General features: G+C 40.4%; 1 protein-coding gene across 1 annotated transcript; it reads right to left on the bottom strand.

Annotated features, from left to right (window-relative positions):
• Positions 1 to 2,642: 2,642 nt before the first annotated feature.
• Positions 2,643 to 14,574, bottom strand: psma6l (proteasome 20S subunit alpha 6, like). Its single transcript, XM_067451457.1, has 7 exons — positions 14,339 to 14,574; positions 12,425 to 12,519; positions 12,070 to 12,151; positions 5,795 to 5,950; positions 5,542 to 5,720; positions 3,390 to 3,484; positions 2,643 to 3,244 (listed from the first exon to the last, which is right to left on the bottom strand). The coding sequence occupies exons 1-7, from the start codon at positions 14,412 to 14,414 to the stop codon at positions 3,187 to 3,189; spliced, it is 741 nt and encodes a 246-aa protein (XP_067307558.1). The 5' UTR covers positions 14,415 to 14,574; the 3' UTR covers positions 2,643 to 3,186.
• Positions 14,575 to 15,373: the final 799 nt, after the last annotated feature.

Here is a 15,373-nt window from a genome sequence, read left to right on the forward strand (position 1 = left end):
TCCTCATATTTTACAAAAACAAGCCCACACACACACACACACACACACACACACACACACACACACACACACACACACACACACACGAATGATTCAGTGAATAAATGACACCACCAGCTGGAGAAAGAGGGAAGCACACAATAAAATAAATCAATGTAATATTTTAAAGCAGAAAGTGAATATTACTCAATGAGGCTGTTCTAGTCTAACAAAACCATGTTTATTTGAGAATTATAAAACCGTCTGCTGGTTTACAGACACCAAATATAATCAGTGTGAAACTATGAGCTGAGAAATGATGAGCAAACGCCAGATAATACGGGGTTTCATTTCTGCCAAAAATGACTCGCCTGCTTCGTGCTACACATTTGTTCCTTGTTAACCGTCATTGCCTACAAGATAGTTCAGATAAATCAGTATGTTGAAGTGTTCTCTGTTTATGTCGTCCTGCTATTATCTTCACAGTGACAAGACTTACTACCAGTGAAATTTCAACAATATCACCTTTACACAAAAAACATGGGTATTCAACATACAGTAAGGGAGATATTGTGGACATTTCACCTGGAGTTAGTCAGTCTTATCACTAGGAAAGTACTACAAGCTTTGGAACATAAAAGAAAAACACTTTTGGTGAATTACTGTGTGTACAGTATGTACATAAGGGGAGGTATTATCTAATGCGAGATATTACCAAAATATAAGTCAGTTTATCCACCAGGCATTTTCCATAGCCCTGTAAGCATTCATTTAAATGGACTTTTGGGCTTCGTTTTTGCACTGTGTGGTGAATTTGAAAGTGAAAGTGAATTAACGTGCGACCCATACTTGGAATTTGTGCTCTGCATTTAACCCATCCAAGTGTATGGCAAGCCACTTTTAATTGTAATTGCATTTTTACGAGTAAGATTTCAATTAGAGAGCTCTATAATTCAATTGCCGAGCTCTCTAAATCAGTTCCTACTAGTACGAATTACAATTAGAGAGCTCTTTAATTAAATTCTTACTGGTATCAATTCCAATCAGAGAGCTCTACAAATGAGTTTTTACTTGTCATGTCTCCATTGACTTCCATTCATTTTTAATTACAGAGCTCTACAATGTAATTATTACTAGTAAGAACTGATTTAGAAAACTCTGTAACTGAATTATAGAGCTTTCTAATCATAATTTCTACTAGTAATATTTGAATTATAGAGCTTTCTAATCATAATTTCTACTAGTAATATTTGTATTATAGAACTCTCTTATCATAATTATTACTAGTAAGAATTGAATTGCAGAGCTCTTGTAAGAATGCAAATACGACGAGTAACGCTGGAAAAAATGTAAGCTAAAACGGCCATACCAAGTGCACACACACACTAGTGAACACACACTCCCAAAGGTTATTTACTCCCCCCACCAACAATTCCTGCCAGACCTGAAACTCGAACCCGCAACTTTCGAGTACAAGTTCTCTAACCATTAGGCCAGTGGTTTTCAAACCTCTCCTGAAGGACCCCCAGCACTGCACATTTTGTATGTCTCCCTCATATAACACACCGGATTCAACTCATGAGTTCATTAGTAGAGAACGCAAGACCTGAAATGGGTGTGTCCAATATGGGAGTCATTCAAAATTTGCAGGACTGGGGGTCCTTCAGGAGAGGTTTGAAAAAACCCATGCGTTAGGTGACCACGACGGCCACAAAAAAACCTAAAGCAGCCCTAAAACTAGCTTTACCTCGCTAGCAGAGGTGGGTAGAGTAGCCAAAATCTGTTCTCAAGTAAAAGTAATAATCGTAATAGTTACTTGAGTAAGAGTAAGAAAGTATTCAATAAAAAAAACTCAAGTACTTAGTTACTAGTTACTTTCAATCTGATTGATAATAAGCGAAAACCCTGAATTTTAGAGTACTTGGAGAGCTTTCACACACCTCTGCTTGAAAGGTTGACCTCACTAAGTGTGTGTGTGTGTGTGTGTGTGTGTGTGTGTGTGTGTGTGTGTGTGTGTGTGTGTGTGTGTGTGTGTGTGTGTGTGTGTGTGTGTGTGTGTGTGTGTGTGTGTGTGAGATTAATGGTTAAACAGTGTAAATTAGTGGTGTGCTGGGCTAACCAGAGCTCTTAAAACATACTTTGTTCTTATATTTTTATAAGTTTCTTTAGGTAGGAATAAAATACAATCCCCTACACTTCAGGTGTCTGTCCGGATTGGTGTATAAATGCAAGACATCATAGATTAGGCTATTCAATTGGTTTCATTTTGTGGGGGAAAAAAGATATGTAAATGTGCAGATGTGAACGTTTGTTTGTGGATGTGTGTTGTTTGGAGGATTGCACAAGAGCGTGTATGAGAAAAACACTCGGTGACAGTGTGTGAAATAGTTTTACAATAAGGGAAAAGTGTCCATAGTTACCAAATTATCATTAATATTGTTCAAATATTGGCATCATTGTGACACTTATCGCTACACGTTTCTCAGGTTGGAGCTGGAATTCTCGTATGCTGAGATGTCATTTCTTTTGGTGCACACAGCATGCATCGCATTATGAAACTATTCTTTTTGACATCTTGGAGTGAAAATATAGACAGAACTTGCGGCCACAGGTGATCTGCCTCCCATAGCTCACACACACACACACACACACACACACACACACACACACACACACACACACACACCTTCCTCTGCTTTGGCCATCATTTTCCAACTAAACTATCAGTAATTATAAACGGGTGATGCGTTGCCACCTCTCGCGAAGCAGCCTCTCCAACGTTTCGTGAGACTTGCGAACAAGTCATATTGACTTATTTTTAAATTTGTAATTAATAATTCATTTTAATTATTACCATTTAACAGTAGCGGAGGAACGCCACCGAATGTAACAGAGTAAAAGTACATTTTTTTTCACAAGAAATCAAAGTACCCATTTTTAAATATACTCTAAAATTACAAATTACCCAAAAAATGTAGTAAATCTCAAGTAAATGTAATAAAGTAAATGTAATTTGTTACTACCCACCTCTGCTCGCTAGTAAGGACGGCAAAAAGACGACATAAACAGAAATACACACATCAACATACACTAAACTATCTGAACAAGTAGGCAATTACAAATTTATAGCACTAAGCAGTCGACTCATTTTGGCACAAATGGCACCCCATAATGTAAAGGTGCTTCGTTTCCGTGAAAACCTGAGGGTTATTCTCTCTCCGAGATGGCGATCAGATGCTCCTCGATCTCTTTTTCTGACAGAATCCTGAAACACACACACACACACAGACAGACGTTCCCTATGAGGGTGTATTTGTGCCAAACGCAGTCGACTGTATACGTGTACATTTATTCTTTTACTGTGATTTCTTGTGAAGTGAATGCTGTCAGACACTTCTCTCTCTCTGTACCTGAATTTAGGGCTTTCCTTCGTTACAACAGCCACTTCCAGCTCAGTGCTTTTGAAGTCCATAGAGAGCACAGTCGACAAACACGTGATCGCCATCTAGAGGACCGGAGACAAACACTTCAATACCTCAAATATTATTACAGCACAGCGCTCGGTTAAAAGCCTGAGTGTGTTTTTTCTGTGGGCTGATATTTTACAATAATGACCTGTTGATATGTTATCCCATTGCTGCATTTTATCTGTTTTAAATGATTCTTGAGTTTTAAATATTCATATCAGAATGATTTCTGAAGGATCATGTGCAGGGCTTGACATTAACTTTTTTGCTCACCAGTCACCGTGGCTAGTGGTTTTCCAAAGTTACTAGCCACTCAGCATTTTCACTGGCCACAATTTTGCAGTTTGGAAATTACATTTTATATGACTACAGTTGACTTTGGCATGCCTAAATTACTTGATTTTGAAGATGTAAAACCCTTTCAAACTTTCACATGCAGAGTGAAAAAGCCTACTCTACATTAAATTAAGCTTCACTACACTGAAGCTGGGGGTAGCAAGGAAATGTAGCAAGCTAAGCTACAGCAACTTGGCAAAAGTAGTTTACTACATCTAAGCTAGTTTTTATTTATTTCATTTTACATTAAACCAACTTCATTCCAATCAACCTTATCTCTGTGATCAATAAAATTCGATTGACAAAAAAGCAGATAGACATGCATACTTTTTCAGTTAGGCTTTTCAAAAATTGTCGAAATCGATTTGGCAACAAAAACATGTAATCCATAATATTAACAAAACAAGTTGTCGAGAGTGTGTGTATGCTCATCTATAGCCTATGTGTATGATAATGATATGTGTTTGCATTTATGCTCAATTTAGACTTGGGCACTTTTGCAGGAAACTAAGTTAATTTACAACTCAACTCAACTCAGCTTAAAGTACAGTAGCAAAAGAATTAAGACCTGCTCCAAATAGTAGGCTACCAGCATGGCAAAAACAAAACGTGCCTATATTTGTGTGTGTGTGTGTGTGTGTGTGTGTGTGTGTTCTCCATGGAAAAGTTTCATTTATTCATATCAAGAGGTGGCCAGGCTGGACCCCGATGCTTTTAATAAGAGGTGTTTATTCAACAGACACAACAGATTATTTTAAAACTTGAAGACGATTTCTCTTTTGTCACCGGGCGGATGACGCGCGTGCAACAGCGAACTGAGCGCTCGGAAACAAACGTAAACTACTAGATAGTGTGCGTATCCAGTGTACGTGCCGAACCCGTCTTTCCGCGCTCATTGCCAAAGGAGAAAGAAAGGAACGTAGAAAGTGAAGTATATCCGCGACTTGGCAGTTGGTTTCCAATTTGAGCTTGATCTTCAGAAATGTAGCGACGCTATGCCCAACACTGACAAGGAGAACTGATTGCGCGTGACAGAGCTTCTGCACACTTCTGTTGTGTGTCAGTCACGCGATTCTGCCTATCCCGCCTTCACTTACTGCAAGTTGATCGATAAAGAATTGTAATACAATTGTAATTTTGTGATACGACAGTCTTGGCATTTCATTTGGCTGTAGGCTGAATTATATTCAACCCGCCAAAGTGGCTATGGGAGTGGCTGCCGTACCCGCCACAGCTGAAATCTACCCGCATTTGGCGGGTTAGCGGGTGTTAATGTCAAGCCCTGATCATGTGACACTGAAGACTGGAATAATGATGATAAATTCAGCTTTGATCACAGGAATACATAAAAACATATTGAAACATCACGTATCGTTATCTATTGTTATGTGTAGTGATTTGGCTCACATAATTTAACTTCCGTTAAAGGAGCATAGTGACCTTCGATGCACCCTGGATTTTGCAGTGCATTGTGGGACTTTTTAGGGAGCGAATGGGTCAGCTGAACACAAGGGAAGATATTTTGAAGTATGTCAGTAACCAAACAGTTAACTGGAGCCATTGACTTCCATTGTATTTTTTTTTCTACTGTTGAAGTCAATGGCTCCAGTTAACTGTTTGGTTACTGACATACTTCAAAATATCTTCCCTTGTGTTCAGCTGAAGAAAGAAACTCATACAGGTTTGAAACAACTTGAGGGTGAGTAAAGGATGACAGAATTTTCATTTTAAAGTGAACTATCCCTTTAAGCGCTCACACCTGTACGGTCCTGTCGAACGTCAGCTCGGGTTGTTTCTTCAGTTTCTTCTCCAGGTAGCTGTTGGCCTCGATGTGTTTGGCCCCGACGCTCGTGGCCCTAAACCCGCAGAAATACCCGGCCGGGTCGCATTTGTAGAGCACGGGGCCCATCTGAGGGTCCATGGCGATCAGCATCATGCCTGAATCACAGACAGGGTAAGAAACACTGCAGAAGTGAAGGATGGCCTGAGTCCGAGCGGACGAACACACTCACAGCAGCCGAGCGGCCTCATCTCCGCGTTCTGCGTGTAAACCTGCGAGATATCCGCAATACGCCGACACAACATGTCCGCCGTGATGTCGTAGCCGAACTTATACTTCCACTCGCCGGCCTCCACCCGAGCGCGATGAACCTGAGAACGGCTGTCAGCTACACACACACACACACACACACACACACACACACACACACACACACAAAATTGATTAATTTTGCAACATCAACAGTTATTGAACGGAATACACTGCAAAAAATGCTCTGATAATTTTGCTTGCTTTAAGCAAAAACTCACTTAAATTTGCTTTTATTTTCATATAAACAAGATATAGATATCGTATGTCGTTTTATATAGTAAATGCATCTAGATTTAAGAATTGTTAGATATTTAGTCCAGAAACAAGACAAAATTTACATAGTAAGAAGAGCATTTTTTGTAGTGTTGAACTGAATACACTGCAACAAAAAGGCTCTTCTTATTCAGTATTTTTTTCTTGTTTCCAGTCCAAATATCTAAAAATTATTTTACTAGATAAGTAAAATCACATAAGATATTTTGCTTGTTTTCTGAGGGAAACAAATCTAAATTGTGTGAGTTTTTGCTTAAAACAAGGGGTGAGAAAAATAATCTTATTTCTGTTCGGGACGGAAACAAGAAACAAGATTTCAATCAGAAATAAGGGTGCTTTCACATCTCTAGTTCGGTTCATTTGGTCCGAACCAAGGGCAAACAATTATACATTGTTGCATCTTTCAGCTTTTTTGGTTCCTTTTCACACCACACTGATTGCTTTGGTCTGAACCAGTTGAAACGAACCAAAACGCAGGCACGTGACAACATCCACATCACTCATTGGCCATGGCGTATTTCCTAAACTGCTTTTCGATTGGTCAGAATTTACGTGTGGGAAAATTCCAACAGAAGAGGCAAAGCCAGCAAACTATAATAACACTATGGAGAGACGACTGCGGGCTGGTTTTGTCCCTGGCCATAATCTACTACACGGTGTGTATTTACCACAGTATGCAAACAATACATTTCTATAATGAAGCGCGGATGCGACGTGAACACAGCGTTCTAATGCTCTGCAGACGGCGACCGCGCATCGCTCGTCACTTCAAGAGGAGGCGTGCATTAATTATTCTTGACATGCTCATCTTCCCGAAAAAATTGCCAACGCTCTATCAGGTAATAATGTCATGCACACAATGTCAGCGCAGCTAACTACGGCAGCTGGTTCAGTCCAAAAATGATCAGTACTTTTGCAGTTGGTTCTGTTCGAGGTCAGATCACGTTCTCACCACAAACAAACCGCTCCAGAGTTCGTTTGAAAGCGTACCGAGACCAGCTCTTCAAGGAGATCTCTGTACGCTTGTTTGGTCCGCTTTTGGTGCGCACCCGAGTGCGATTGCTGCTTTCAGACCTGACCAAACGAACCGCACCAAAGAGGGAAACCAACTCTAGTACGATTCAACCCAACTAAATGAGGCAGGTGTGAAAGCACCCTAAGATTATTTTTCTCACCCCATTGAGAGATAATTTAGCTTGTTTTAAGCAAAAACTCACTTCATTTAGATTTTATTTTAAAGAGATTTTATTACCAAAGAGTTTTGGAGGGATTTCATCAGTAACTGTGTTTCAACCGTAGTTTATGCACATCACCTTATCACCTCAATCGCATGCATTTTTATGCATTTTCATTCAGCGTTTATTTGACCAAAAAACCCAAAATTCACATATATAAAGGTGGATGGAAACACAGCTAATGACATGGTTATTAATGTGAACGATGACACTTTTGTGTTTTTAGAGTGTGGATTTAAATTTGCATCATATTTGGTGAAGTTTGCATTCAGGGTTTCTGCAGGTTTTATGAATATTATGAATTTAAGACCTTTATAAGACCAATTAAAGAAAATTTAGATTGGGATCGTGTGTCAAACTGCTGAAATCACGTGACATTGGCGATCCGAATCATGAGTCGATTCGCTGATTCATAACTGTTCGAATCTTTATTTGAGGATTGAACACAAACGCGGAAGAGAAGCCAATGCTGAATAAAGTCGTAGTTTTTGTTATTTTTGGACCCAAATGTATTTTGGATGCTTCAAGAGACTCTAATTAACCCACTGATGTGTCATATGGACTACTGTGATGATGTTTTTATTCCCTTTCTGGACATGGACAGTATAGTGTGCATACACTTGCATACGCTCTCGGACTAAATATAAAATATCTTAAACTGTGTGTGAAGATGAACGGAGGTCTTACGGGTGTGGAGCGACATTAGGGAGAGGAGTTAATGACAGACATTTCATTTTTGGCTGAACTAACCCTTTAATAATCACCACCAGGTGTATTCACATTTAATTTACAATTAGTATTACTGGTAGTTGTTTGTGTGTGGGTTGTGAAATGCTTGAAAACGTGAAAAGAAAGTCTCAGTCCAAAAGAATCAAATGAGATCGACTCAGAAAAGACGCCAATAAACGCACGCGCCACATGATCCGCAAATGCACATCTTTGTTCTATGCGCAAATTATGATACACTAACGCAAAATAAAACATTCGTATTCACAGAAATGTCTCTATTTGTACAAATCGCTGCACTCACAAATTGAAATGCATTTGTGGATAGTAAAGCATATCTGCAAAATTTCACAAGTTCATGGATAATTGTGTGTGCATTTATTAATCATTTTGTGACTAAAATCATCCCATAGACTCCGTGACATTCTGCATTATACAGTAAAGTCTTAATGAATGGATTCTGCAATTCTGTCCACATTATGCATCACAGAAATCATAAACTCAGCAAAAAAAGAAACGTCCCTTTTTCAGGACTGTGCAATTCAACAATAATGTGGTAAAAATCCAAATAACTTTACAGATCTTCATTGTAAAGGGTTTAAACAATGTTTACCATGCATGTTCAATGAACCATAATCCATTAATGAACATGCACCTGTGGAATGGTCGTTAAGACCTTAACAGCTTACAGAGAGAAGGCATTTAAGGTCACGGTTCTAGAAACGCAGGACACTTTAGAGACTTGTCTACTGACTGTGAAAAACACCCAAAGAAAGATGCCCAGGGTCCCTGCTCGTCTGCGTGAGCGTGCATTAGGGATGCTGCAGGGAGGCATGAGGACTGCTGATGTGGCTAGGGCAATAAATTACCATGTCCGCACTGTGAGACGGCTAAGACAGCGCTACAGGGAGACAGGAAGGACAGCTGATCATCGAAGTTTATCGTCGAAGGAATGAGCGTTACACCAAGGCCTCGATTCGAAGGTGGGGGGTCCGTCATGGTCTGGGGCAGTATATCACATCACAATCGGACTGAGCTTTTTGCAGGCAATCTCAATGCCTTGCGGTACAGGGAAGACATCCTCCTCCCTCATGTGGTACCCTTTATGCTCATCCGGACATGATCCTCCAGCAGGACAATGCCACCAGCCGTACTGCTCGTTCTGTGCGTGAGTTTCTGCATGACAGCAATGTCAGTGTTCTGCCATGGCCACCGAAGAGCCCGATCTCAATCCCATTGAGCACGTCTGGGACCGGTTGGATCTAGGGCAGCGGTCTCCAACACGTCGCTCGCGAGCTACCAGTAGCTCGTGGCCTGATTGGAGGTAGCTCGCCAAGACGTAGGCTACTTTGCATCTAATCAGAGTGAGCTAATTTAGACTAACTTAGATTTTTTACTTATGAACAAATGTAAATGTAAACATGCAAATGTAGGGTTGTGACAAGTACAGGTAGGCTACTCTAGTCCTATGTTAGTAGTGACATTAAAAGAAGAAGAAGAAGAAGAAGAAGAAAAAAAAAAACACGATACCAGCATTTCTGTTGCCGGTAGTAGCCGACTCCCGAATATATTCGGTACACGCATTTTTCATGTTAATCCAAGCGCAGGGCTCCAAACTGTAGCCGAATATATACTAGTGTCTGTGAATATTAAACTTTAAATATTACTCCTGCAGATTCTGCGTCTCTGTGTGAATAACGGGCACAGATGCGAGGGCGCGGCAGCACGAGCCCACACACACTCGCATGTCTCTGCCGTGTGCCACTATGAGGACACACGAACGCATAAACTGTCACTTCATGAGAATTAAACGTTTCGTTTAAGAAAGCGGTCATATGAACACAGACACTCAAAGGTCTTCACGGCAACCCGTCAAAATAAAAGTTTAGTTTAATGTGGAGAAATTGACAGGCTGCTATTGCAGCCCATACAGTAGATGTAACTACATCTCTATGTAATAATAATACGTCTCTACTACTACTACTAATGCCTAGATGGTTCCTTATTTTTCACTTGATATTTTATGTATAAACGATGATTACTTTTTAAACAGCATACGGCCTTTAAATGTTTATATATGATTTACTTAAATCGATAAATAGTTATCATTGTAAATAATAAACATATTGCATTTAATTGATTTTTTTTTAAAATAGTTAAATAAAATAAATAAATAAACATTTTGCTGTGGTACCAAAATTGGTAGGCCTACTTAGTACCGTAAAATGTTTATGGTATTGGTACAGACTACTGGAACTTCTACTAAGGTGTAAAACAGTTTGGATAGTTGTTAAAGCAGCACTAGGTAACTTTTTAACCTTCATAATATATTTTTAAGACTCTTGTGATGATAAATCGACTTACAATAGGTTGAATGACACGTCTGCCATAGCCTGACGGGGTCTGTATCGTTTTTAATCGTACTTTTAAACTTCGGGTTTCGGGTAGTAACCCGAGAACAAAAAGAACTACAAAATTCGACTGCTTTACGGCATATACGTCACTTCCACCAACACACACACTTCCTTACATTCGGACGTGCGAGCCCAACTTTGTTTGTCGGATAATATAGTCATGTCCGAAGCAGCGCAGACAAATAAGAAAGAAAAGGTTTTGTTGGAGGAAAGCAATAAGAGGAAATGAAAAAGTGATGGGATTAAAGGCAGGACGAGGATCAACATGTGACCAGCGTTTGCTCGTCGGCGTGAGCTGAAGGAGGCGTGCCCGACCGATGCTGTCCTGCTTGTTACGGTGAGCTACCACTCAAACACTGAACTGAAGTATCATATAGATTCTGGAAAACGCTAACCGATAGACTACTATAATGACGCTTGCTTGTAAACGTGAGCATCGCGATTATTTGGCATTTAAAAAAAAAAAAAAACATGAAATGATATTCATACGACATGCTGAAGCATAAGCCACTGACTGTACCTGGGATGAAGACATTTCACACGTGCCGCCAGAAGAACACCTGCATGTGAACTCCTCCTGCAGTGTTCAGGGGAACTGTTAGTGCTGCACCGACCCGCGGGACGCTTTTATGAAGTTATTTGGCCCGCACCGCACCACTGTATTTTACAACCCGCCGCGCACCCGCGACCATTAAATAGACATACGGGGTCCGCGGGTTATGAGACGACCCGCGCATCACTAGTTCAGGGCTATCAGGGTTGTCATGTCAACAAATGCACGCGCGATGGCATCCCCTGTTGTAGGATGACAGCTCTTACGACAGTAGTTGAGGACATTATTTTTTCCCAACTGTAGGGGGACCCCGAGAGCAAAAGTAGCCAAGTGGGGCTTTAATATGAGAATTATGATGCATTATTTAAGAGTTTTAAGTATTGTAGAACATGAGTAGCTCTCAAATGAAAAAAGGTTAGAGACTCCTGATCTAGGGCCATTCCCCCCAGAAATGTCCAGGAGCTTACAAGTGTCTTGGTGGAAGAGTGTGGTAACATCTCACAGCAAGAACTGACCAATCTGGTCCAGTCCATGAGGAGGAGATGCCCTGCAGTACTTCAGGCAGCTGGTGGCCACACCAGATACTGACCGGTACTTTTGATTCTGAGCCTCCCTTCATTCAGCGACACACTACTTCTGTTCGTCACACGTCTGTGAAACATGTTTAATTTACGTCTTATGGTGTTGACTTTTTTAGTGCTCATACAAATGTTTACACGCATTAGGGTTACTGAAAGTTAAAACAGTCTTTTTGGGCTGAGTTTAGGACCCTAATTTAATGCCATGATATTGAATTTAAGAATTTATATTCCAAAGAAAGAAATCTTTAAGGCCTTAAATTGTGGAAGGTCTAATTAAGAGTTTAAGATCTGCAGAAACCCTGATGCCATCTGCTGTATAAAGCACTATAGAAATAAAAACAAGTTACTTGACATCATGTGATGTTACATATGTGAGAGGACACACACACACACACACACACACACACACACACCGTAATGTCCAGTCATGACACATCCAATCCGCGGAGTGAGACGGAACATGTTTGTCATTGTCGACGCATCTAGGAGTGAGTCCTGCACACGGGAAACAGAAAGAGTCAGTTACACACACACACACACACACACACACACACACACACACACACACACACACACACACACACACACACACACACACACACACACACAGCTCAGCGTAATTTAAGAGCATCCCAGCATCTCTGCAGGTTTAGAAACACTCAGAAATGCTTTGAGACGCTTGTCCAGGAGTAACTCTTGCAGACTGAAATAAGACTTAAACCTCTAAGACTCGTTCTCAACACTGATCTTCAGGTGTGTGTTTTTTACCGCAACTTTCTTCTGTGTGACGACCACAGCACAGTCCGTCCCTCTGATGCCCACCGAGGTCAGTCCGCTCTGAGTGATGGCTTTGAAGGCATATTCTGTCCAACACATTCAACATCAGATGAACACACAAGAGCAAATGCAGCAGCGCTACCCAGCTAACGGAGCAGCGTTCGCAGAAGTTCAGCTACACACATGGCCTACCCAACTTATGACCAAATATTCCTCCAGTAACGTTAATCGAACCTTCGTTTAACGTTACTGGTCTTTAATAAATGTTCTTAAAACATTTAGACATTGTTTTCCAGTTTGTCTACCGTATGTTATTGCTCAGAGATCATTCAAATGTAACGTTCTCATGATGTTTGCAAAATTGAATGATTTTAAACATTTAAAAATATATATTTTAAGAGAGCATATCAATAGAAATAATCCGAGCAAATAATCGCCATATTATATAATTAACATTTTATCCAACTTGTATCAACTGTACTCTAATAAACATACACACACACTGATCAGGCATAGCATTATGACCACTGAAAGTGAGTAACACTGATGATCTCTTCATCACGGCTCCTGTTAGTGGGTGGGATATATTAGGCCGCAAGTGAACATTTTGTCCTCAGAGTTGATGTGTGTGAAGCAGGAGAAATGGGCAAGCGTAAGGATTTGAGCGAGTTTGGCCAGATTGTGACGGCTAGACGACTGGGTCAGAGCATCTCCAAAACTGCAGCTCTTGTGGGCTGTTCCCGGTCTGCAGTGGTCAGTATCTATCAAAAGTGCTCCAAGGAAGGACCAGTGGAGAACCGGCCACAGGGTCATGGGCGGCCAAGGCTCATTGATGACCGTGGGGAGCGAAGGCTGGCCCGTGGGGTCCGATCAAACAGAAGAGCTACTGGAGCTCAAACTGCTCCAGAAGTTAATGCTGGTTCTGATAGAAAGCTGTCAGAATACACAGAGCAGCTCAGTTTGAGGTGTATGGACCAGTCAGGGTGACCTCTGACCCCTGACCCCGCCGAAAGCACCAACAGTGGCACGTGAGCATCAGAACTGGACCACGGAGCAATGGAAGAAGGTGGCCTGGTCTGAGGAATCACGTGTTCTTCTACATCACGTGGATGGCCGGGTGTGGGTGTGTGTGTGTGGCTTACCTGAGGAACACACGGCCCCAGGATGCACTATGGGAAGAAGGCAAACCAGCAAAAGAGGGACCAACACAATATTAGGAAGGTGGTCATAAAGCTATGCCTGATCGGTTCATACTAAGCTTAACCGTGGCTTAATATTTTTAAGTTTTGACTGATCGAATCATCACAATTGACACATTTCAGCATATGGTTATAAAAATAAAACCTAAAAATAGTTCTGTTAATATTCATTCACTTTAAGTTATAAAATAAATCCTATAAATATCAGGGAACAATCTGGGAATGTTTTCTTTAGATGGACAAAAAAGTAAACTACAGAGCAACGAAATATGGGAACGTTAAGGGTAACGATATGGGAAAGTTATTAACAAACGTTCTTCCATTGGCGTTAATAAAATAATATAGTCATACTAAACATTTATAGATTGATCGTTTCCTGAAACAGCTGGTCTGATGAGCTCGTTTTAACCCGTTCAGGAAACATTAAAAAGTACCGATTCTATGATGATGTTTGCAAAATTGAATGTTTTTAAACGTTCAGGGAAGTAGCACGTTTAGCAAATCATTCTTAAAACACGTTTTGTTAGTTTGGAAGAGCTCTTTAGGAAGCGAGTTTCTGCAGATGATGATTTTAAGGAGATGATTCATTAATAAATATGTCGCCAAGAGCCCAAATCGCTGCATTATTCCGGTGAACATGAGCTGAAAGCATCCCAGTTTGATCCTTGATGAAACCCGGAGTAAGAAGAAGTGGTGAAACTCTTACCGACTTGATACAATCGGCCCTCAGGTGAGAATATGGTGATGTGTCGATCAAACCCAGCGTTTGAACCTCGAGACATTCTTATAAATACACGTTAGTGACTTTAGCAGCTCAATCCGTCAAATTCGCGAGGCCGCAGGTCGAGTGTGTCGAGAAGTGCGTCGAGTTTGAGAGTGAATAAGCGATTTCACACTTTCACTTTCTTTTTCGTGTCGCGTCGCGTCATTAAACGCGATGAGGAACAAGGACACACACACACACACCTGAGACTTGCACACATTCACCTCACAACCAGCTGCGAAATCAATATTCGTTTTTTATATTGTAGAAGTTAAAAAATAAAGGTTCAGATGGCTAACATACGAAATATGTTCTGTTCACTTAAAGGACAGTTCACCCAAAAATGAACATTTGAGATTTATCTGCTTAACCCCAGGGCATCCAAGATGTAGGTGTGTTTGTTTCTTTAGTAGAACAAAAAATAAGATTTTTTTTAACTCAACCTTTGCTCGTATAATGTCAATAGGGAAAGCAGGTAAACATAACATTTTCTTTTTTGGGTGAACTAACACGTTTTTACTTGACTTTATACAAATAGGCAACCATACCAAAATAAAACTATAATATATCCAGAAAAACGACAACACAAAATTAAGTGTTAAGATATTTCTTGTTATTAAATGAGGCTTTACCTCGTTTAGACTGAATCCTGAAGAGTCGTTTAGGAATCGATTCGAACTGAACGATTCATTCGCAGAACCGATGCCGTGGTTGCCATGGTGAATGTGTTGAAGATGGCGCTGTTTGGACATTATTTTCTTTTTTACATCAACACTAAATACAGTTCCAGATAATACTACCATTCACCACAGAAAGACTCTGAGGGCAATGCGTTCAGTCAATAGCTCTTTATTAAACCATAATAAGTCAAATATTAAAGACAGAACTATTCTCTCGACTGTGTTTATGTTCTGCTACTCTTCGTTTACATTCAAAATTATTACATATCATTCTGCATGTATGTATTAAACACACAGG

This window comes from Pseudorasbora parva, chromosome 8 (genome assembly GCF_024679245.1).
Source record: "Pseudorasbora parva isolate DD20220531a chromosome 8, ASM2467924v1, whole genome shotgun sequence".
Classification (NCBI taxonomy): Eukaryota; Metazoa; Chordata; class Actinopteri; order Cypriniformes; family Gobionidae; genus Pseudorasbora; species Pseudorasbora parva.

Coding starts and splice junctions, on each gene's coding strand:
- psma6l (XM_067451457.1), bottom strand. CDS start 14,414: ATGTCTCGAGGTTCAAACGCTGGGTTTGATCGACACATCACCATATTC. Junction 12,520..14,338: donor GGGCCGATTGTATCAAGTCG/GTAAGAGTTTCA, acceptor TGTGTTGGACAG/AATATGCCTTCAAAGCCATC. Junction 3,485..5,541: donor CGTTCGACAGGACCGTACAG/GTGTGAGCGCTT, acceptor CCGGTCCTCTAG/ATGGCGATCACGTGTTTGTC.